The 24,668-nt window shown below is 41.0% G+C and overlaps 1 protein-coding gene across 3 annotated transcripts in view; it reads left to right on the top strand.

The window, feature by feature from the left end:
* TUBD1 (tubulin delta 1) overlaps nt 1-21,662 on the top strand; it is a 28,693-nt gene extending 7,031 nt beyond the window's left edge. Inside the window, exons 6-9 of one of the 3 annotated variants that reach the window (XM_028109348.2) lie at nt 6,723-6,887; nt 15,360-15,500; nt 19,154-19,337; nt 20,830-21,661. In XM_028109348.2, the coding sequence (XP_027965149.1) occupies nt 6,723-6,887; nt 15,360-15,500; nt 19,154-19,337; nt 20,830-20,932 (593 nt within the window). In that variant the 3' untranslated portion in view covers nt 20,933-21,661. Of the gene's footprint in view, nt 1-6,722; nt 6,888-15,359; nt 15,501-19,153; nt 19,338-20,829 lie in introns of all 3 variants that reach the window. The other 2 variants (XM_028109347.2, XM_028109350.2) reach the window with 2 other exon arrangements.
* Nucleotides 21,663-24,668: the final 3,006 nt, after the last annotated feature.

The raw sequence follows: 24,668 nt of genomic DNA, 5'->3' as shown, positions 1-24,668 counted from the left end.
ATACGATTCCATTTTTAGCATATTCACAGAGTTGTACAACCATCATTCTCATCACCCTATAAAGAAATCCATCATTCTTTTTTCAGCTTGTCACGTGGTGCCTTATCAATTCAAACCATCTAGATGCAAATAACTCCATAATCTATACCCTCCTCAGTCCTAATCTCCTTCCCAAATAGTTGCCCATCCCAATTCTCTTAATTGCCTTCTGCTTCTTTAAATTTAGATTGTTCTGAATGGATCCATCTTTTTTTCCTTCCCTCTCTCTCCAGCTCCCTCTTCCTTAATTTCTAACACCTGGATTTCTCCCACGGTCCTCATATCTCATCAGTGTGTTCAGACCTATTGGTGCCATCTCTGCCATCTGCCTGCATTCTTCCCCCTCCTTCTCTGTCTGTCTGACATTGGTTCACGGTGTCAGTATCTCTCAACTAATACTGCATACTTTCCCTAAATACAAAGTAAACTAGCCTCTTTCTATTTTCTCTCTCTCTCTCTCTCTCTCTCTCTCTCATAAAAACAGAGCTTACATCAAGTTGACATTCCTGTCTTAAGGTGGTCCTAACCCTGCATTCCTTCCTGTTGCCTGTCTCTTACCCCTGCAGTCCATCTTGCACACTGACTGCAAAAGAGCCTTCCTAATGCACAGGTCTAATTCTTGTACTCTCCTGTTCATCCTCTGGCCACATTTGTCAGAATTCCTTATCCTGGCCTCCACATTATGCCCTGAACCCTAACTTTCTAGCTTCATTACCTCCCGCCTCCTCTGCATGGATCCCCACCTACTTTTCATCCTGTCTCCACTGTCTTCCTTCAGTCTGGTACTTTCCAGCCCTGATCCCTTTGCTCAGTGTTCCTTCTCCTTAGTAACTGCTTCCTCCTTCCCTTCTTCACCTCTACTGAAACCTTAACTCATCCTTCAGTGTCCAATTCAAGTGATAATTTTTCTATAAAGCTTTCCTACTGAGGCCTTTATCTAAAATAGTCCTCGGGCGCCTGGGTGTCTCAGATGGTTAAGCATCTGCCTTCAGCTCAGGTCATGATCCCGGGGTCCTGGGATCGAGTCCCGCATCGGGCTCCCTGCTCCTTGGGAGCCTGCTTCTCCCTCTGCCTCTCTCTCTCTCTCTCTTTGTCTCTCATGAATAAATAAATAAAAAGTTTAAAAAATAAATAAATAAAATAAAATAGCCTTCTTTTCTCTAAACTTTAAGGCATTCTCTGTCTCTTTTATGTTACCTAATATTTTTTACTTTTATTATTTCTTTAGGTGTGTTTGCTTACCTTTAACAGTAACAGGTAGGGACATCTGGGTGGCTCAGTCAGTTAAGTGTATACCTTCGGCTCAAGTCATGATCCCAGGGTGCTAGGATCGAGTCCCACATCAGGCTCCTTGCTCAGCAGGGAGCCTGCTTCTCCCTCTGCCTGATGCTCCCCCTGCTTGTGCGCCCTTTCCTCTGACAAATAAATTAAATCTTAAAAAAAAAAAAACAACTTTAAAAGTAACATGGGTGCTTGCAGTCAGTTGAGCATCTGCCTTCAGCTTGGGTCATGATCTCAGTGTCCTGGGATCGAGTCCTGCATTGGGCTCCCTGATCAGCAGGGAGTCTGCTTCTCCCTCTCCCTCTGCTGCTCTCCCTGCTCTTGATCTCCCTACTTGTGCTCTCTCGTTCATGCTGTCCCTCTCAAATGAATGTATAAAATCTTCTAAAAAAAATTTAAAAATTAAAAAAAGTAGCACACACACACACCCCTATTCAAAGAGTGCAAAAGCGGGGGCACCTGGGTGGCTCAGTCATTGAGTATCTGCCTTTGGCTCAGGTCATGATCCCAGGGTTCTGGGATCGAGCCCCGCATCAGGCTCCCTGCTCGGCGGGAAGCCTGCTTCTCCCTCTGCCCACTCCCCCTGCTTGTGTTCCCTCTCTCGCTGTGTCTCTCTGTCAAATAAATAAATCTGTAAAAAAAAAACAACAAAAAAAAACAGTGCAAAAGAGTATGCAATCAAAAGTTAGTGTCCTCCTCACCCTTTCCCAGATGTTACCACTGTCACTAATACCATGCATTTCCTTAGAAAGGGATTCTGTCATGTGCATATTACGTAGTCCCACTCATTTGCAGCTTCCTTGGAGACCTGTATCTTGTTAATTTCTCTGCATGTCATAGCACTTACCATGTTGCACATCTGTTCACTCAACCAATATTTATTGACTTCCTGCTATGTGCCAGTCACTATGCTAAATGTCGGGAATCCAGTGGGAGCCAATGCAGACATTGTGTTCACTGTGAAATGGGAAGGAGAGACATTAAACAAATAAATTACACCAAGAACATATAATTAAAAACTGAGTGGGGCGCCTGGGTGGCTCAGTCATTGAGCGTCTGCCTTTGGCTCAGGTCATGATCCCAGGGTCCTGGGATCGAGCCCCACATCGGGCTCCCTGCTCCGCGGGAAGCCTGCTTCTCCCTCTCCCACTCCCCCTGCTTGTGTTCCCTCTCTCACTGTGTCTCTCTCTGTCAAATAAATAAATAAAATCTTAAAAAAAAAAAACAAAACTGAGTGAAGTGCTCTGAAGGAACGAAGTACAGTTTCAGGAGAATGTGTCACTAAGGAATCAGACTTAGGCTGCAGGGGCAGAGAAGGCTGCCCTGAGGAAATAACACTTGAGCCGAGAGCTGGATAAGGACTTGGACATGACTTAGCCAAGGGAGGGAGGAGATAGTGGCACGTGCAGAGGGAATAGCACGAGCAAAGGCCTTGCAGCAGAGGGAAGCGTGGCACATCAAAAGAGAGAAATCCAGTGGCGCTGGAGTGCAGAGAAGGGGGTGGGGGCAGCCTGAAACCTGAGGTTAACGTGGTGAGCAGGGGCAGGACTTGCAGGTCCTTGTAAGCTGTTTAGAGGCCTTCCTCATCACCCAAAGAAACAGGGAAAACTGCTGAACAATTTTAAGCAGGTTAGTGACATAATCACTTTTACTTTTGAAAAATCCACTGGACTGCCTATGGATAGCTGATTGGAGGTTGAGTCTGCAGGCTTGTCTAGTGATTCCTCACTGGACCTCACTGAGAAAATAAAGGCACTTAGTCACACAGGAGCTCTCTTGACTCCCCCACCACGTTTGCAAACCTTACTGTACTGTCTGGACTCACCTTTGCACTTCACCTGGTATTACAGTGGGAGAAGTGTCCTGCTCCTATTAAAGGCCGATCTCTCACTTGGCTTCTGGGTCCCAATTCCTCTCCTTTCTCAGGGACTTAATTCCTCACTCATCTCTTGTCCTCCATGCTTCTTTCCTGGATTACTGCCATTAACAACTCTGCATCTCTCACACTGAAAATACCCTCCTTTGACCTCACCTCTAGTGACTGAACCTATTTCTCTGTTATTCTTTAGAACAACGCAAGGGTGTCTGCCCTTGTTGTCCTCCGCTCCTCTTCATCTCTTTACTCTTCAGCCCACTCTGCTCTAGTTGATCCACCCCCCACTTTTCTGAAATTGCTTTTTACAAGTCACAAGTATGTCCACATTGCCAAATTCAGTGGACACTTTGCTCGTTTCCATCAACCTGTCAGTAGAATTTGGCATGGCTGACCTTTGGTCTTCCAAATCTTCTCTTTGTCTTTTGTGACAGCCCTCTCCTGATTTTCCTTCTATCTCAGTGACTACTCCTTTTATTTCCTTCTTTTCTCCTCTTTCGGCTCCTCTCCCAAGCTCTAAATGCTGGTCTTGGACCCTCTCCCTGATAACTGGCCCACTTTCATGGCTCTAAACACCATCTGTATTCTCCAGCCTGCTGGTTTATCTCCAACTCTGACCAATTCCCTTAGCTCCAGATTTCTATGTCCAGAAGCCTTCATGTATGACATCTGTATGTACACATTTCACCGACATCCCAAACATAATGTGTCAGAAACAGCTTTCTCCCAGAAGCTTGTTTCTTTCTCACTCCCTCAGTTGCTCAGTTTTAAAATCTTAGGTCCAGGGCTCCATGGAGCCTACAGGGGAAAAAAAAAAAAAGATTCTAAAATCTTAGGTCCAGCTTTCTTACAGTGAAGTCTACCATTGCCTCAATTGTATGTGATCCAGCTTCTGTCTTCCAGGTTCCCTTCTTTCCTGCCATTCTTCCCGTTCAGGGGCACAGCCTCGGGGGCCTCTGTACTCATCATACAGCCCAGCTCATTCTCACCAGGAGGTCTGTTCTTGCTGTCCTCATCAACTTCCTATTCCCTCTATCAGGAATATTCTCCTGGCCATTTCCCATTCATCTTCCCAGTCTCAGGTCGCTGTTACCTCCTTAAAATGGCCTTCCATGATGATCCTATTTGAGGAGTGAGTGTCTATAATATCATCCCATTTGTTCTCTTCCCAGCACTTATCACTCTCTGACATTGTTTTTGTTCACTTATTACCATTTTTATTCTTTGTTTCCAACCACCCGAATAGAGGCTCTGTGAAGGCAAGGCCTTGCTCACCACCATGTCCCCTGTCCTCAGAACAGTGCCTCTCATATAATAGGTCCTTGCTAAAGGGGACTAAACAAATGGAGCTAATGAGGATGGATTTGAAAGCAACTGGGGGTGGGGTAAAGTGCACAGGACTAGGTGATGGATTGGATCTGGAAAATGACAGAAAGGGAGGTATAGAGCAGAATTCATGAGGCCCTGGTTTGCATTACAGTATAAATTGTAGTGCTGTTCACGAGCGCTGGGAACGCTGAAAAAGGATGTGGTTTGTGGGTCACAGTACAGGGCAAGGAAAGAGGTGGATCTTAGATGTGTTGAGCGTGAGGTGCTTTTGCCATATCGTAATGGAAATGTCATGTGAGGAGTTGGCTGGAGGGCAGCTAACCTGGTCTTCCCACTTCAACCTTTGCCAACCCACAGCCTTTCCTTAAGTATAGCAGCCAGACTGAACTCTGACTTTACTTGTCTAAAAGGTTAAATCCTGTTAGATCCTGTTACTCTCCTACTCAGAACCTTCAAGGGGTTTCCCGTCTCACCCAGAGTTAAAGCCAAACTCCTTGGAGTCACATGTAAGGCTTTGCTCTGTCTGGTTTCCCACTGCTTTGTTGACCTTATATCCTGCTACTCACTCTCTTCCAGCCACATTGGCCTCCATGCCGTTTCTCAGGTATGACTGCCATGTTCCAGAGTCTGCACTAGATGACCTCAGATATCCACATGGTTCCACTCAAGTGTTTGAGGAGATGGCATCTTTACGACAAAGCATCAGCATTAGTGGGCAGCAGTTTGGCATCTAAATTCTGTGGGGTCCCATCTGTGAGATGGGGCGACTTGCTACATCTGTGCTCTGACAGGCACAGAGAACATGAGGAGGATAGTCTAAGACTGGGTTTTTACTAGAAAGATCTGGTGAAGAGAAAAGGGCAAGTAGCTGGTTTGGAGAGAAGTGAAGCAAGGGGAAGACTAATGGACTGAGAAGTCAGGAAGTCCATGGGTTAGTTAGTCTTAGTCCATTTAGGCTGCTATAACAAAAGTGCTGTATACTAGGTGACTTATAAACAACAGAAATTTATTTCTCGTGGTTCTGGAGGCTGGGAAGTCCAAGAGCGAGGCACCAGTAGTAGTGTCTGGTCAGGGCCTGCTTCCTGGTTCTCAGATGGCTGCCTTCTCACCATGTCCTCACACAGCAGGAAGGGCTAGAGAGCTTGGTAGGGCCCCTTTTATAAGGACACTAATCCCATTCAGGAGGGCTCCACCCTTACCATACCATCACCTCGGGGGTTAGGATTTCAGTGTACGAATTTGAGGGGGGAACAAACCTTCAGTCCAAAATAGGGGTCTCAACAGGTCCCAGAATGGTTAAAATGAGAGTGGATGAACAAGAAGGCTGGAGGGAAAAGTAGACTGTGACAATAATTCCTGTATTAGTGCTCAGGCTATGTCTGTTGACTGTTATTTGTTTATTTATGCTGTGCAATAGAATTCAGCTCTAGGTATTTTGCAGAAAAGGGTTTTTATGTTTAGAGGAAACTCCATTAGCCATAAGACCAATTTGTGCAGCACTTCGTAGATGTTTCTGTCAAAATCTGTTCTTTTCCTCAGGACATACGATATGGGTTTGTACTGTTATAAAATTTACATTTCATGCTGTTATAGTAATATATTTTTCTCTCTCCTCTAGTTTTTTCTATAAATATACAAAACAGCTCTGAATGCAAAACAAATTAGCCTTTCTCCATAATCCTGTTTCATTACAAATACAAGTTTCTAAAGATAGGCATATTCCTGTCTTCAGGAATCACTGATCTTGTCTTTTTTTCCTAGTAGAGTTTGATTTAAAAGGTTCTGATTACCATTTAACCAGGTAAAATAAATAACAGATCTACGAAAATTTTTAAAGGAATGTTTAGTGAATATAAAATGATGATAAAAGCATAGCTGCTCTCATGCTTACTTTATTTTCCTGGGGTATAGCTAAATATTTCATTCATGTTTCCAGTTTCTTAGCTTCTAAATTCTTGTTTCCTTTTTGGCAAAGTGTCTTTTCTCACTCGTGCTAAAATAGGTGCCAAAATATGTGATCTGAAATAGACATTGTCTCTGAAATTCTATTTTTCTATTTATGTTTTTAAATTTAAGCAATTCTGGCCTTGGAGGAGAAAACATGTTTGGCCCCTAAAACCATCAAACCACAGTTGTGTATGGGCCAATGGAAACGTAATGGAATTTAAAAGTTTAGTTCAGATTTTTTTTTTCTTTACAGGAGACTTAATGGAGAATTTAGTTCCCCATCCTGAATTCAAGATGCTGGGTATTCGTAACATTCCTCAAATGTCTGAGAACTCACTGGCATACAGCACATTTACTTGGGCTGGCCTCCTCAAACATCTGAGACAGATGCTCATTTCTAATTCAAAAATGGAAGAAGGTAAAGGGTATTTTAAAAATATGCAGGCCACAAGCTGGGAAAAGTACCTGTACTAGAATTCTCAATTTAAACTTGCTTGGCCAGTTGAAATAATGGTACCTTCTTCTGGTCAGGGAGGCTCCTAGAGAAACTCACCAGGACATCCCAGGAGGGTTCCTTAATCACTTCACAGTTTCATTTCCCAAAAATGAAAAAAAATTTCGGAGGAGCGTGACATTTTTTTTTTAAGGTTATTTATTTATTTATTTATTTTTAGTAATCTCTACACCCAGCGTGGGACTCAAAGTCACTAACCCGAGATCAAGAGTCGCACACCAGCTGCCGCTATTTCATTTTATTTTTATCAGAGTGATATATGCACATAGTTTTTAAAAAAATCAAATAGTCAAACCTGCTGATATTAAGCCTTCTTCAGTTTATCCAGGTTCTGTAGAGCATGTTCTGCCTGTCCATTAAATGTTAATGAATCCTAAAAAAAAAAAAAGCAAATAGTCAAAATTCATCTAAGTGTATACTTCTATCCATACATTGCATTGTATGTAAGTTATATCTCAGGTTTTTTTTTTTTTAAGCCAAGTAATTGTCCACTAGGAATTTATAACAAGGAAAAGAGCAGTTCCCTGTCCTGCACCTCCCCCTGCCCCAATGAAACTACTTTCAATGTTTTTAGCTGTTTTTTTTTTTTTAAAGATTTTATTTATTTGACAGCGAGAGGGAACACAAGCAGGGGGAGTGGGAGAGGGAGAAGCAGGCTTCCCGCTGAGCAGGGAGCCCAACGTGGGGCTCAATCCCAGGACCCTGGGACCATGACCTGAGCCGAAGGCAGACGCTTAACGCCTGAGCCACCCAGTCGCCCCCATGTTTTTAGCTGTTTTTTTCTGGAATTCCCCTCCATAATTCTAAGTATCTTGCTTATACTGTTACTTATTTTATATTTTATGGTTATAACATACTTTTGAATTAGTTTTCAGTGTTTATATTACTTTTGATAGGTAGATATTATTTACAGTTGAGCCACATACTGTATACATAGATTAAATCTTATTTCGTGTACAGTTAATTTTTTCTTCCTCTGGTGGATAATTACACTTATTTGGGGTGTAAGACACTTACTTGTCTGGCTCAGTCGGTAGAGCATGCAACTCATGTTCGAACCCCACACTGGGTGTAGAGACTACTTTACAAAAATTATACTTACTTGGTCAGTATTCTGTGTGCCTATCACTCATCTATCCCTAAATTTTTCCATAAAAATAGATCCCTTCTCCACATGTTCAAACCCATCATACCTGATGGGTTTCTCTTACTTTCACTGTCTGCTTGGAAATGTCCCTTTTGGAGACCTCATTCTCTTGTTGCTGCCCTGGTTGCTGTCGGCTTGACGAGCAGCCAGCACTGACATCTCTGCCTCATTCTGTGTTCTATCTGATTTCCTAGATTTCACATCTTCCTTTTTTTTTTTTTTTTGGTTTATTCCCTCATATTGATAGACCGCACTCTCCAGGAGCTTCTGAAGAAAAAGTACAGGGAAGGTAAAAAAAAAAAATTTAAAGCTATATAAATGTCATTATTCTGCCCTTACATTTGATTGATAGTTTGCTCAGGTATAGGATCTGAGGGTGGGGAGTCATTTTTGCTCAGAATTTTGAAGGCATTGTTCTGTTACCTTCCAGCTTCCAGTGGTGCTGTGAAGTCCCACGTCAATCTGATTCCTAATCCTGTTTTGTTCTCTCTTGAATCTTTTAGGATTTCCTCTTTGTCTCTAACATTCTGGAATTCCTTAGTGTGGATCCTCCATTATTTCAGGAGAATGTAAGCTTTAGAAGGGCAGAGATTTCTCTCTGTTTTGTTTACTGCTGTATCTTTCGAGCCTGGAACGCAGGGCCCAGCGTGGCGGCCCGAGCCTCCCTGGGTTAGCCTTTCCTGAGCAGACGGCTTCTAGGGCGAAGCGGGGCACACCCTCTGCTGCCGGGAGTGAGGACATCTCAGGCTCTCCCCACTCCGCGCTCAGGTTTTTAACTAATGCTCTCGTTTTCCCCTCTTTCAGAAGTCCTGGTCTGTTTCCAGGACCTCCGCTGGGGGCAGAAGTATCAGCTTTCCCTGGTTGCTAAGTCAACCACCCCTGGTTCATTGGCTTGCCAGCTTCCAAAGTGGTGTTCCCATGATCTTCTCTTCCCTTCCCTGTTTTCTTGTTTATGCCTTTTAAAAATGTCCCTGTGATTGTCTTGTTAGTGAGATTTTGGGAGAGAGGGACAGTAGACTGGTATGTTCAGTCTGTCATGTTTAACTGGAAATCACTACTATTAGTGATTATTTGAGCAGCATATATTTTATCACAAATAACAATGACAGGTTTCAATACTATGAAAGTGGATGGATTTCCTCTACATTTACGTACCAGTGATACCTTATGGATTGTAGATCATAGTTCCTGAGATCTGGAGATAAATAGAAAGGTTACATCTTAAAGGAATGCTTACCAAATGTTTTGGCCTCAGTACCTGTTTTTCTAGTAATACCTGTTAACATCTCAAGGAACACAGTGTTCCTCAGGATATAGTATAAGACGTGCTGCTCTTAGCTCTCTTAGGTCAATAAACCACAGTTTGCTTAGTCATTTTCCCATGCAGAATCTTGAGTGTCAACATTTTTTCACAGTAATAGATACAGCTTTGAACATATAAATATTTTCATATATATGAGTATATATGAATAAATATATTTATGTCACCAGGTTGAGACAAATAGCTTTAAAAATCTTCATATATATGTGTGTGTATATATATATATATATATATATATATGCACGTGTCTGGGTGGCTCAGATGGTTAAGTGTCTGCCTTTGGCTCAGGGCATGACTTCCAGGTCCTGGCCTGGGATCAAACCCCATGTCAGGCTCGCAGCTCAGCGAGGAGCCTGCTTCTCCTTCTCCCTCTGCCTGCCACTCCCCCTGCTTGTGCTTTCTCACTCTCTCTCTCTCTCTCTCTCTCTCTCTCAAATGAATAAATAAAATCTTTAAAAAAAATCTTCATATATTATCAGACTGCTCCATATGAAGATTGACCCTGTTCATATCACCTTCAGCCATGTATCTGTTTCCACATGTCCTAGCAATGGAAGAAATGAGTGATACCAGAGGGAGCTAGGAGGAACTTACAATGTCTTTTATGACCTAGCTTTGGAAGTCATACACCGTTTTTTTTTTTTTTTTAGTTTTAATTTTATTTAAGTAATCTCTACACCCAATATGGGGCTCACAACCCCGAGATTAAGGGTCACATGCTGTACAGACTGAGCCAGCCAGAAATACCCACACACCATCATTTCTACATCATCTTTCTGGTTATTAAGGTTATTAAGCCCTATGCCATGTGACAGGGGACCACACAAGGGCCTCAGAACCAGGAGGGAAGGATCACAGGGGTTCATCTTAGAGGCTGGCTACCACTCTCTGCCCTCTGTCTCCTACCGAATCATGTCTTCCCATAATGCAGAATGGACTTAACCCCTCCCAAAGCCCTTTAGCAATCAGGCTAAATTCCAGAATCTTGTCATCTAAAAGCAGGTCCAGGTATGGATTTACACTCCTCAGGTGAGATTTTTTGAGTATAGCTCTTTGTTTTTTGGGTTTTTTGTTTTTGTTTTTGTTTGTTTGACTATAGCTCTTTGAGTACAGTTACTTCCCCCCCCACCCCCTGATCAGTAGAAAATGGTAAGACAGGCATAGCATAACTTGTAGACAGCCTCCTTAGAAAGGGGGAAATAGAAGGCACATAGGAGTCAGTGGCCCTTAATTCAGCAGGGCACATCCTGGCAGTTTCTTGATTACAATGTAAGGCCTACGAATAATTTTTCATGGCTTTTGGCTTGGCTCTCTGAACCAAGCTAAATTATAATTTTATTTATTTTTATTTATTTTATTTTAAGTAAACTATACCCGCAACACGGGGCTTGATATCAAAACCCCAAATTCAAGAGTTGACTGCTTGGGGTGCCTGGGTGGTTCAGTCGGTTAAGCATCCAACTCTTGATTTCGGCTCAGATGTCAGGGTCATGAGATCTAGCCCCAAATTGGGCTCCATGCACAGCGGGGAGTCTGCTTGAGATTCTTTACCTTTGCCCCTCCCACCCTCACTCACATTCTCTCTAAAAATAAATACCTCTTGGGGCACCTGGGTGGCTCAGTCGGTTGAGCAACTGCCTTTGGCTCAGGTCATGATCCTGGAGTCCCAGGATCAAGTCCCACATCAGGCTCCCTGCTCAGTGGGGAGTCTGCTTCTCCCTCTGACCCTCCCCCCTCTCATGCTTTCTCTCTTTCTCATTCTCTCTCTCAAATAAATAAATAAAATCTTTAAAAAAAATAAAGAAATAAAAATAAATACCTCTTTTTAAAAGGAAGGGACGGAGGGAAAGAAAGGAAGAGAAAGAAAAGAAAAGGAAAGAAAAGAAAAAGATGGGGTGCCTGGGTGGCTCAGTCGTTGGGTGTCTGCCTTCAGCTCAGGTCATGATCCCAGGGTCCTGGGATCGAGCCCCGCATCGGGCTCCCTGCTCCACGGGAAGCCTGCTTCTCCCTCTCCCACTCCCCCTGCTTGTGTTCCCTCTCTCACTGTGTCTCTGTCCAATAAATAAAATCTTTAAAAAAAAGAAAAGAAAAAGAAACCTCTCCTAAAGCTATCTGTCCTGCTTCAATCGAGACTTTTTGCCCTCAACAACCAGAGGACACTTGTCACCCTGGATATTCTCTTTGCCTGTCTCCTGGGTTGGATATTCTGCTGTGAAGGGTTAGGCAAAGCCCCAGTGATCTGGGGAAAGAGGAGGGGAGGGGTCATTTTTTTTTGGGTTTTACTAGATCTCTGGTTTACCTTATCCATAACTCTGCCTTGTGCTCTCCTGACCAGAGACCCTCAATCATATCCTCTCCAGAAAGTAAACCTTTAGTTTTATGCTGGGGTAGGGAAGAGGCAGTCATCATGCTAAACAGACAAGTTTAGCAACATTCCTTAATCAGGAGTCAAACATAGATGGTTCTCTACATGATAGCAAAGCTAGTTTAGGAGCCAGTGACTAAGTCTTTCATGTATTCCCTTAAAGAATGCTGCATCACCAATGCTGTGCAGAGACAGAGGACAATAATGTGTGAAAAAACATTGGCATCATTAACGCTGAGTCAAAAAGTGAGAAAGTCACTGTGAAAACACTTTAGGAAATCCTTAACCAATTAATTTTGTTACATGCAATTTTTTATGGATGCTCGAGAATGATATGATTTTTAAAAATCTAAAACTAATTTACTCTAAAAGAACTCTTTCAATAAGTATAAAATTTAATGATCTAAATGAATCATTTAATTGACATAATTTGACAACATTTTTTTCTCTTATCATCAGTGGTGTCTTAGATGGAAGGAAATACAACATTGTGGATTTGTATCCCTTTTTTGTTACATGGGTTGCAAATATTTCTCTCCATCATTTTTGTCTTTTGTATCGTATTTTTTACCATATGGAGGTTTTCCATTTTTATGTGAGCCGTATATCTTCCTATTTTATAGATTCTGAGCCTTGCCTCAGATATAAAATATTCTTTAGTATTCCCCAGTATCTTTATAGTTTTATGTTTAATATTTAAGTTTTAACCCATCTGGGGCTTATTTTTATTTCTGATAATGCCTTTTTCGTTACTTCTCTTCCCATTTTAAGTTTTATTTGCTTAACTTTTCCCTTTTCATTTTTTTTTTAAAGATTTTATTTATTTTTGACAGAGAGAGAGAGAGAGAGAGAGCACAAGCAGGGGGAACAGCAGAGGGAAAGGGAGAAACAGACTCCCTGCCCAGCAGGGAGCCCGATGCGGGGCTCAATCCCAGAGCCCCGGGATCATGACCTAAGCCGAAGGCAGACGCTTAACCGTCTCAGCCACCCAGGCGCCCCCCCCTTTTCATTTTTTATATGTTAGTTTTTCAAGGGCCTAACTTTGGAAGGCTTCATTTCTTTTTTCTTTTTGAAACTTTTATTTGTTTATTTTTGAACCTTTTACATAATGTTGATTACCTTTTATTTCTAGGTAATATAGAGTGATGAATTATCTAACAAATACAGCTTTTAGGGGGGCCTGGGGACTCAGTCTGTTAAGTGTTCCTGCTGAGCAGGACCCTACTTTTTCCTCTCTCTCTGCCACTCCTCCTGCTTGTGCTCTCTCTCTCTCTCTCTCAAAGAAATAAATAAATAAATAAAATCAATCTTAAAAAAAAAAAACTGGCTTGTGATAATGGTTGCATAACTCTGCAAATTTACTAAAAACATCACCGAATTATACTCTTATCATAGGTGAAGCATATAGTATATAAATCACACCTCAGTAAAGATATTTAAAAATTTATGACCTACTGTAAAAGCTGTATTTGTTTGTTTTTCAAGATTCCATCTATTTGGCAGAGAGAGAGCAAAAAAAAAGCAGGGGGATCAGCAGGCAGAGAGAGAGGGAGAAGCAGGCCTCCCATGAAGCAGGGAGCCCGATGCGGGGCTTGATCCCAGGACCCTGGGATCATGACCTAAGCCGAAGGCAGACGCTTAATGACTGAGCCACCCAGGTGCCCCCAGTCTCTTGATTATATACCTATAAGTGGCATTGCTGGGTTAAAGGATAAGTCTGTGTTTTGTAAAATTGCTATACTTTTTCCAAAGTGGCTGCACCATTTTACATTCCCACAAACAGTTTAAGAGGGTTTCAGTTTTTCCACATCCTTGCCAACATCTGCCGTTGTTAGTCGTTTTGATTATAGCCATTCTAATAGGTGTTAAGTAGGGTCTCCTTGTGGTTTCAGTTTGCATTTTCCTAATGACTGTGATGTTGAGCATCTTTTCATGTGCTTGCTAGATTTGTTTATCTTCTTCGGTGGAATTTCTGTTCAAACATCTTTCTGATTTTTAAATTGGCTTGTCTTATTATTGAGTTCAGCATGCCAAAATTTTTGGTTTCTTGTTTCTATTTTTGTTGAAAATCGATCTGTTGCTGTGTGCTGAATTTTATCCCTATCCTATGTATACTTTAAGAGTATTTTCTTTTTTTTTAACTTAAATTCAATTAGCCAACACATAGTACATCGTTAGTTACAGATGTAGTGTTCAACAACTCATCAGGTGCGTCTAACACCCAGTGCTCATCCTATCACGTGCCCTCCTTAATGTCCATCGTTCACCCACTTGCCCCATTCCCTCACCTGCCTCCCTGCAGCAACTGTTTGTTCCCCAGAGTCCGGAGTCTCTCATGGTTTGTCTCCCTCTCTGATTTCTTCCCATTCAGTTTTCCCTCCCTTTCCCTGCGGTCCTCCACACTATTCCTTATGTTCCACATATGAGTGAAACCATAAGATAATTGTCTTTCTCTGCTTGACTTATTTCGCTCAGCATAATACCCTCCAGTTCCATGCATGACAATGTAAATGGTAAGTACTCATCCTTTCTGATAGCTGAGTAATATTCCATTGTATATATTAAGAGTATTTTCAAATAAACTATTCCTGGCTGTTTATTTTCTTAAAATAAAAAATTTAAAAGCCTAAAAAAAAAAAAAAGAGTATTTTCTTGGGGCACCTGGGCGGCTCAGTCGTTAAGCGTCTGCCTTCGGCTCAGGTCATGATCCCAGGGTCCTGGGATCGAGCCCTGCATCGGGCTCCCTGCTCAGTGGGAAGCCTGCTTCTCCCTCTCCCTCTGCCCCTGCTTGTGTTCCCTCTCTCACTGTGTCTCTCTCTGTCAAATACATAAATAAAATCTTTAAAAAAAAGTATTTTCTTAATATTTCTACATGATTGGTCAGTCAGTTTTCAATCCTATTTTTGTTTTGTGTTTCTACATCCCTTAACATTTTTGTATGTATTCTGTTTGTTCCCACAGGTGTATAGAGTAAGGTTCACCCTTTTTAGGTGTATGGTTCTATGAATTTGGACAAACCTCTATAATGTGTAACCTCCACCACAATTGAGATAGAGTGTTTCCATCATCCTAAAAAGTTCCTTCATACTTTGTGGGCACTCTCTGCCCCCCACTCCAGCCCCTAGCAACTACTGATCTGAATTTCATTCCTATGGTTTTGCCTTTTCCAGAATGTTCTATAAATGGAATCCTACGGTATGTAATTTTTTGAGTCAAGCTTGTTTCACTTAGCATAATGCTTTTGAGATTTATCCCGTTGTTTGTTATGTGTATCAGTAGTTTCTTTTTACTGGTGAGGAGAAACCCATTGTATGCATATACCACCATCCTTTAATACTCTATGAAGAATATTTCATGCCTTTCTCAGGATTGAGTAGTTTGAATCACTTTAGGTCAACCAGATAAGAATTTTTAAATATTTAGTAGAAAAAGCAACTTTTACTTATCAAATAAAAATTTATGTAAAATATACATACTGTAGTATGTTTTTCTCTTCTTGCTCAGAGCTATTTTTAAAATCTCTTGCTTCTTTTCCTTTGGTAGGTATTGATTGGCAGGTACGGCCTCCTTTATCAGGACTTCCTACTCTGGGTAAAGCGTCTCTCAACAGGGGGCTTCATTTTAACATGTCCATTGCCAACTTGGTCATCCTTCGTGGGAAAGATGTGCACAGTGCGGATCTGGGTAAGCAGAAGTTAAGATGAAATTAATATGTACATTTTGCACATCTACATGGTAACACATTTTTTGTTTTTAAAAGGGAAGTCCCTGAATTTATTTTTAAAGAAAGGAAAATCATAATTTTGTGTTTTAGTAGCAAAATGTAACCATTGTATCAGTTAGTATGTGACCAGACACCAAAAATAGAAGTGACTGAAACAAGATACAGGTTTAATTCTTTCTTCTGAACTTTGCTGTTCTTATTGTCCTCACCTTAGAGCTTCCCCCTCGTAGTGCAAGACATGTTTGAGCTTCACCACCAAATCACATAGGAATGAGCGTGCCGCCCGCCTCCTCCTAGGGTTGCACACCATACGAGTGTTTATATTACCTTTGATTGGGGCTGACTCCTGTGCTACCCCTAGCTGCAAGAGTGGCCATGAGCACAGTTAAAATTTGGGGGTTCTCTTACTAAAGAAGAAGGGGAGAATAGGTCATGTAGCATAACTAGTGGTCTCTGTGACAAGCATTTTGATATAAAACTTTCAGGAAGTTTGAAGAGCAGTAACCTGTCAGCTTTGTATTTTTATGGAAAATCTCCAAGTTTGTCTTATCTTTATTCGATGGTTTTATTTTTTTAGAGATCTATTTATTTATTTTAGAGAGAGAGAGTGCATGCGCGAGCGGGGGGAGGGACAGAGGGAGAGAATCTCAAGCCAACTCTGCTGAACGCAGAGCCTGACAAGGGCCTTGATCCGACGACCCATGAGATCACGACCTGAGCCAAAACCAAGTCGGATGCCCAACCAACTGAGCCACCCAGGTACTCCTTATTTGATAATTTTAGCAGTATCAAATTGGCTGCTTCTAGCTGTGATATAAAGAAAACCAGTCCCACATTGGGCTCCTTGCTCAGCAGGGAGCCTGCTTCTCCCTCTGCCTTCTGACCCCCCTGCTTGTGCTCTCTCTCTCTTTCTCTCTCCTCTGACAAATAAATAAAATCTTGAATGAATGAAAGAAAGAAAGAAAGAAAGAAAGAAAGAAAGAAAGAAAGAAAGAAAGAAAGAAAGAAAGAAAGAAAGAAAGAAAGAAAGAAAGAAAGAAAGAAAGAAAGAGAAAGAAAGAAAGAAAGAAAAAAACAAATCTAGTTCCTGTAGTACACCTTTGATAAGAAAGTGGTAATTAAAAGGGATCATTTCAAGTCTGTCAAATGGTATACTTTCTCCCACCTTAGAACATTTTCTTCATATTCTTTATTTTAGATTTTAAATTAAGAGAATTAATAAGAGTATATATAAAGTAATCAAACTTCCAAAAATGTATCCGCAGCAAATGACATACATACAGAGAGGTGTTCTTGCAAAGATATTCACTACAATATCTTTCACACAAAAATGCAGAAACAACCTAATGCTCAACAGTAGGAAATATGTTAAATTATGGTATTCTCATATAATAAAACTTTATGAGTGATATTTATTGACATGGAAAAGAGGTGAATGAAAACAGATTATGGAACAGCGTTTTTGTAAAATTACAGACACAAGAAGGTCAGCAAAATGTTCATGGTCTTCTCTGGGTGGTAACATTTCAGATGTTAGTTGACTTTTAAATTTTTGTTTGTTTGTTTGTTTCAAGTTTTTATTTAAATTCCAGTTAGTTGGGGCACCTGGGTGGCTCAGTCGTTAAGCGTCTGCCTTCAGCTCAGGTCATGATCCCAGAGTCCTGGGATCGAGCCCCGCATCGGGCTCCCTGCTCCGCAGGAAGCCTGCTTCTCCCTCTCCCACTCCCCCTGCTTGTGTTCCCTCTCTCGCTGTGTCTCTCTCTGTCAAATAAAGAAATAAAATCTTTAAAAAATAAATAAATAAATTCCAGTTAACATATAGTGTAATACTAGTTTCAGGTGTAGGATTTAGTGACTCATCAGTGACACACAGCACGCAGTGCGCATCACAGGTGCCCTCCTTTACCCATCACCCTTTTAACCCATCCCCCGCCGACCTTCCCTCCAGCAACTGCCAGTTTGTTCTCTGTAGTTAAGAGTCTGTTTTATGGTTTGCCTCCCTCTCTTTTTTCCCCTATGTCCATTTTGTTTCTTAAATTCCACATGAGTAAAATCATATGGTATTTGTCTTTCTCTCACTGACTTATTTCATGTAGCATAATACACTCTAGCTCCATTCATGTTGTTGGAAATGACAAGATTTCATTCTGTTTTATGGCAGAGTAATATTCCATTGTATATGTATACCACAACTTCTTTTTTTTTTAGGATTTTATTTCTTTATTTCCGTGAGTGAGAGAGTGAGAACACGAACTGGGGGAGGGGTACAGGGAGAGGGAAAGAAATCCTCAAGCACACTCCCCACTGAGTGGGGAGCCTGATGCAAGGCTCAATCCCAGGACCCCAAGATCATGACCCAAGTGGACATCAAGAGTCAGACACTCAACCAACTGAACCACCCAGGCGCCCCTGTCTACCACAACTTCTTTATCCATTCACAGTCAATGGACATTTGGGCTCTTTCCATAATTTGGCCATTGTTGATAATGCTGCTATAAACATCGGGGTGCATGTGTCCCTCTGAATCAGTATTTTTGTATCCTTTGGGTAAATGCCTACTAGTGCAATTACTAGGTCCAAGGGTAGCTCTATTTTTAACTTTTTGAGGAACTTCCATACTGTTTTCCAGAGTGGCTGCACCAGTTTGCATTCCCACCAACAGTGTTAAGAGGGTTCCCCTTTCTCCACATCCTCACCAACACCTGTTATTTCCCGGGTTGTTAATTTTAGCCATTCTGACTGGTGTGAGGTGGTATCTCATTGTAGTTTTGATTTGTATTTCCCTGATGATGAGTGATGTTGAGCATCTTTTCAGGTGTCTGTTGGCCATCTGGATGTCTTCTTTGGAAAAATGTCTATTCATGTCTTCTGCCCATTTCTTAACTGGATTATTTGTTTTTTGGGTGTTGAGTTTGGTTAGTTCTTTATAGATTTTGGGTATTAACCCTTTATCAGATATGTTATTTGCAAATATCTTCTCCCATTCTGAAGGTTGCCTTTTAGTTTCGTTGATTGTTTCCTTCGCTGTGCAGACTTTTTGTCTTGATAAAATCCCAATAGTTCATTTTTGCTTTTGTGTCCCTTGCCTCCAGAGACATATCTAGTAAGAAGTTGCTATGGACAAGGTCAAAGAGGTTGTTGCCTGTGTTCTTCTCTAGGATTTTGATGGTTTCCTGTCCCCCATTTAGGTCTTTCATCCATTAAATTTTCTTCGTAATACTTTTCTGAATGGTGTGAATTATTTTTTTTACAATGAATATGGATCATCTATGCAAAAGCAATATAAAGCTAGTTTTAAAGATTTTTATTTATTTATTTTTGTGAGAGAGAGAGAGAAAGAGCATGCACGAGCAGGGGGAGGGGCAGAGGGAGATGCAGACTCCCCACTGAGTAGGGAGCCTCATGCGGGACTCATCCCAGGACCCTGGGATCATGACTTGAGATGAAAGCAGATGCTTAACCGACTGAGCCACCCAGGTGCCCATAAAGCTAGTTTTAAAAGGCAAAACAAAAGGAGACTTCTGGTGAAATGAATAAGAAAATATGTTTATTAATTTGTTTCCAAAATTAATGATTTATGATGTAAACAATGGCTTGTGTTGTTTTACTCTAGGAGGATTTAAAGATTCAGCCCTCTATACTTCTTGGTTAGAGCCTATTAATGCTTTCAATGTGTGGAAAACCCAGCGAGCCTTTAGCAAATATGAGAAGTCTGCAGCTTTGGTCAGCAATAGCCAGTTCTTACTAAAACCACTTGATACGATTGTGGGCAAAGCCTGGAATATGTTTGCTTCAAAGTAAGTAAAAAATAAATCTACAAACCTTTCTAACCTTAGGCAGATAATATCTTAAAACACAAGGCAGGACTTGGAATGTTTTAGTCTGTTTGGTTTGCTGTAACAAAAATAGTCCAGACTGGGTATCTTATAAACAAAATTTATTTCTCAGGAGTTCTGGAGACTAGGAAGTCCCAAGGTGAAGGTGTCGGCAGATTTGATGTCTAATGTTGACCTACTTCCTGGTTCAGAGGTGGTTTCTTTTCCTTGTGTCCTCAAATGGCCGAAGGGGCAAAGAACCTTTCATGGGCCCCTTTTAAAAGGGCACTGATCCCATTCATGAGGGCTCCACCCTTGTGACCGAATCTCGCCTCCTAATACCATCATCTTGGGGGTTAGGATTTCAATGTACCAATTTCGGGGAACACAAACATTCAACCTGTAGCCTGGAGTAAGCATGGCTACCACTGTAGGTATGAAACTGGGTCATGTTACTTCAGGTGTCATTTTCTTATCTGCACGGTGGGTCTACACTGAGGATATGTGGTGAGGATTAAATGTGATAATCATGTAAAATTACCTACTACAGTCCTATTATTGACTAGTCATTTCTAGATGAAATGAAATGAAAGTAGAAATTTCATTATAAGGCTGGGACAATAAAATAGTTTTCCAAAATAAGACCCTTGAAAGAATGGAAGAGATCCTGATCTTGTTCAGCAAGAAATATTGCAAGTTCAACTCCATCTGCTAAGAAATGTGTTATCAGATTTCCTGACCTCGGCCACAATTACTTAATGTCAAAGCAAAATTCCCATATCAATGGGCAAGACCTCTACTGTGATTAGTCAGGATTCCCAAGGGCCCCCCATCCTGCACGTGGCCATTCCATAAGCTCCCACTCCCGGGACTGTGAACTCTGTCCTTTCCTGATATTGTTCTCTTCCCTTTCCCATTAAATGGCAGCAGCCCTTATTACCTCAGTTTAATCCATGTCTGTCCTTGACATTCTTTTTAACATGATTTCTCCTGCCTCAGAACATTTTGGGGGTATGAGATATTCAAAGAACCACCTGGCCTAAGTGCAAATTACATGTTGTCTGAAAAATACTTGGTAGACTTCACTTCATTCCTAGAACTGGATTAATGTGTTTCTGCAGTTTCAAGGCTTAGGTAAAAATTCTCAGGCACTTTCTAGAGTTGATACTGAACCCAGTCATCTCTGTATAGTGTTGAATATGTGCTGGGTTCAATAACCAAATCTGAACATGCTGCTTTTTCCTATGTGCTTCTTATTGTCACTCTCTTGAACACTAAAAAGACAGGGAGCTTGACATAAACTTTCAGAGTTTGCTAATCTTTGGAATTAACATTGAAGCAAATATAAGACATTTAAGAGATTCTGCCATCCTCAAATATTCATGAGCTAGGAAAGTCCTATTTATTGTTTGATTTTAAGAGTTACTCATTTGCCTGAGATTTTTTATTTTACATTTGCTGTTTCTTTCACCAGAGCCTACATTCATCAGTACACAAAATTTGGAATTGAAGAAGAGGACTTTTTGGACAGTTTCACATTGTTAGAACAGGTTGTTGCCAGTTACTGCAACGTCTGATCTCGAACAAAGGAAAAAAAGGACTTTAAGTCATTTTTGGGCTAAAATATTTTCAATAGTCCTTTCTCTGTACGGTTTTCAAATCTCTACCTGTTAAACTAACAAAGTCAAATGCTGTTTCCTTTGGCATATTATGACCACAGAAAAGGAGGAAAACCTTTTAAACCGAGAACATCATGTTTTCAATGAAAACATCTACTTGGTATTTTCATTTGTAAGAAAGAAACTGGTGCTTCCATAAAAAAATTTGGAAACACTTTGCTGAAATGTTGAAACTCTGGAAGTATCCAAAAAAGGGAATATTCTGTTCTGTCCCCATGTTTCTAAGTCTTCCCTTTTTTTTTTTTTAAAGACTTTATTTATTTGAGAGAGAGCATGGGGGAGGGACAGAGGGAAAGGCAGGCATCCCACTGAGCAGGGAGCCTGATATGGGGGTTGATCTCGGGACTCCGGAAGTCTTCCCTTCTTTATTCCAAAAAGGATTCACTAAATACCAGCTAAACTTTTACAGCACAATTTGAAACAGAGATTGCGGTTATGCATTTAATTGAAGTGGATGCTTTGAACCACAAGAGGGAGCTATTGTCAAATGCTAGATTATGAACTTTTAAATATTTTCTTCTGTAACAGTAAGATTTTCCACTTTAAGCAGCTATTTAAAAATAAATATCAGATTTTGTTAATAAATGTATATCATGCTTAAGTACAAAAGTAAGGAAGTAAATGCTTTTCTTAAAATTTTCTAGGCATCAGAAAATTGGGTCAGTTTTTCTTTTAGATCTTGAAATGTAAAAGCAGAAAGTGACTTTATTCGACTAGTGCTTTCAGATTACTTATAGGTATTTAGCTAGCGTGAAAGATGTTATGCTTGTCAGTAAAAGGGGTAAGTTTTCACTAAAATTTCACAAAGTTGAGAAAATTACCACCAAGGAAATACCGTCCTTGATGAAATTGAACATACAGATGTGGGTTTCACTCAGAACAAAACACACTTGGAAATTGGCAACTGAGTTTGAGGGTAATTGTGTATTTCAATAAAACATGTCACATGCAGTGTATTAACAAATGTCAAATGGGAAACAAATAGGAACATTTGCCCCTTCTGCCAAATCTACCAGTGGTGATTTATTTTTATATGGAAAAATGACAGTTCACAGCTTCACTGGTTTCTTCCTTTTCTTTCCATATGGAAATGATTACTTTTTTGCTGTTTTTCTTATCAACTGTTGCTATGATTTAAAATACTGAGCCATATCTTATTTCTAAGGAATGTAAAAAGTGGTCTGTTCAGCCACTAAGAGGCACACCCCTCTGCTGCATTTTGTTAACCCAAGTATACTTGGAAAATAATCAGATAATGATTTTTACAAAATAAAGTTAAAAGTAATGGTTTTACACTGAAGACATCCAAAGACTGAAACAACTTCCCAAACTGAACTAGCATTAATGAAGATCCAGAGCTTACCAGGAGTTAAGCTGATTCTGAGGAACCTGCTAGAAGTAAAGCTTAAAGAAAGTCATAAATCACTTTATATTTAAGAAAGGAATTCATGAGGTACCAATGGGGACAAGTTTATTTCTAATTTGGCAACTCATGGAATCAATGGCAAGTGAATATTTGAAGAAAGCCCCAGTTAGACACAGCTCTGGGTCCATTCACTTATATGAGTAGAGCCTTTTTTATGATCCACAACTGCATTATTTGATGTGTGTGAATACCTCAATATTTACAGACTTGTTTTAAAACATTTAGATGAATTTTTTTTTTCTATTTGGAGTAAGATAAAATTTTTGCTGTTAGAGTTGTGATTTAACTTTAACACAAAGAAGGGGATGCCAAAGCTTCAAGATAGGGGCTGTAACTGGCAATGTACTTTGTGTAGAGAAAACGGCCGATTAGCCAGGGCAACATTAGGATCATAACTTCCTGGGCATACAGATCCAGAAGCTTTGAACTTGTAATATCTTAGATTACTGGATAACTGGAGTACTATGTTGTCACTCACATTTCTCCCACAGAGCCCACATGCACTCCCGGTAGGCAATAAGGAAGTGTAAATTCAAACTGCTTATTTTTAAGCCTCTTCACTGCTTCATTTGTGCTTTTGTCAAGAGTTCTTTAAGCTGTAGAACCTGTTTCTTCCCATTCATTCCCTCTTGCTTCTAGCTTTGCCCCTGCCAACAGGATCCAGTCAATCTGCAACATCTTTCTCCTTTATTTAACCTGTCACTTAGACCTTAGCCAACGTATCCACAATTCACTGTTCTTAGGTAATTCATTCATTCAACCAATATCTAGTCAGTGCTAGGCACTGATTTAGTTAAAGGGGTTAAGACCACATAGTCTAAATGAAGAAGCTTACAGTGTAGCTAAGTTTCTTTGAATGTCTTTTCTTTTTTTTTAAGATTTTATTTATTTGACAGAGAGAGACACAGCGAGAGAGGGAACACAAGCAGAGAGAGTGGGAGAGGGAGAAGCAGGCTTCCCGCTGAGCAGGGAGCCCGATGTGGGGCTCGATCCCAGGACCCTGGGATCATGACCTGAGCCGAAGGCAGACGCTCAACGACTGAGCCACCCAGGCGCCCCTTTCTTTGAATGTCTTGATGCTCCTAATTATTGCTTATTTTACCCATGTCCATGTTCCACTTTTTTACAGGGAAGATGTAATACAGGGGACAATGAGCTCGGAGCTCTAGTCTGGGCTTTACATTGGTCTGAAAGGCCTCCTCCCTGGCTCTGGAGACTATTCTGCAGGGTACATACCAATGATTTTTCTGACCACCATGTTTATCACACTTGAATTCCTGTCCAAAATTTTGTTTTAAAACATGCTCCATACGTTCATATCACAGGATTCTCTCCCCATGAGCCCAAGGTTTGGTAGTCAACCCTCTCTTGTTCTTCAACCTACCTACCAAATCTGGCTTTACTCACTAACTTGTCATTTTTGGCGAAAAATCAGTTATTTAAGAGATGTGTGCTCATCTTTATCAATCACACTGTTTCCTATGGGTTTTAGGGATGTGAGCTAAAAAATCTGGCTTTACGTATTTAACTAAATAACTTCCTACTCCTGTACTCTGAAATGTCTCAGATGATGCAATGTCAGTCTTACTAATAAATGGAATCCCACTTCCACTAGCCAGAATGCTTGCACAAGAATTTAAGATGAACAGGGGCGCCCGAGTGGCTCAGTCGTTAAGCATCTGCCTTCGGGGGTCGCCTGGGTGGCTCAGATGGTTAAGCATCTGCCTTCAGCTCAGGTCATGATCCCAGGGTCCTGGGATCGAGCCCCACATCAGGCTCCTGGCTCAGCGTGGAGCCCACTTCTCCCTCTCCCTCTGCCTCTCCCCCTGCTCATGCTCTCTCTCTCTGTATCTCTGTGTCTGAAATGAATAAATAAAATCTTTAAAAAAAAAAAAAAGCATCTGCCTTCGTTTCAGGTCATGATCCCGGGGTCCTGGGATCAAGCCCCGCATCGGGCTCCCTGCTCCGCGGGAAGCCTGCTCTCCCTCTCCCACTCCCCCTGCTTGTGTTCCTGCTCTCGCTGTGTCTCTGTCTGTCAAATAAATAAATAAAATCTTTTTAAAAAAAGAATTTAAGATAAACAGTGTAAATATTTCCAGTTTCTGGGCAACACAGTGTAGGGTCAGTGTTGTAGAAGTTATGGCATTTCAAGGAGAAGAGGGAAAAGATAGAAAATCCCAAAATCACTGAGATCCCAGGGAGCCAGTG

This window comes from Eumetopias jubatus, unplaced genomic scaffold, assembly GCF_037043125.1.
Source record: "Eumetopias jubatus isolate StellerSeaLion01/CBP00866 unplaced genomic scaffold, mEumJub1_p1.0 scaffold_10, whole genome shotgun sequence".
NCBI classification, from domain to species: domain Eukaryota; kingdom Metazoa; phylum Chordata; class Mammalia; order Carnivora; family Otariidae; genus Eumetopias; species Eumetopias jubatus.
Note: the sequence above shows the minus strand (reverse complement) of the source record. Positions and strands in the feature narration are given on the sequence as shown.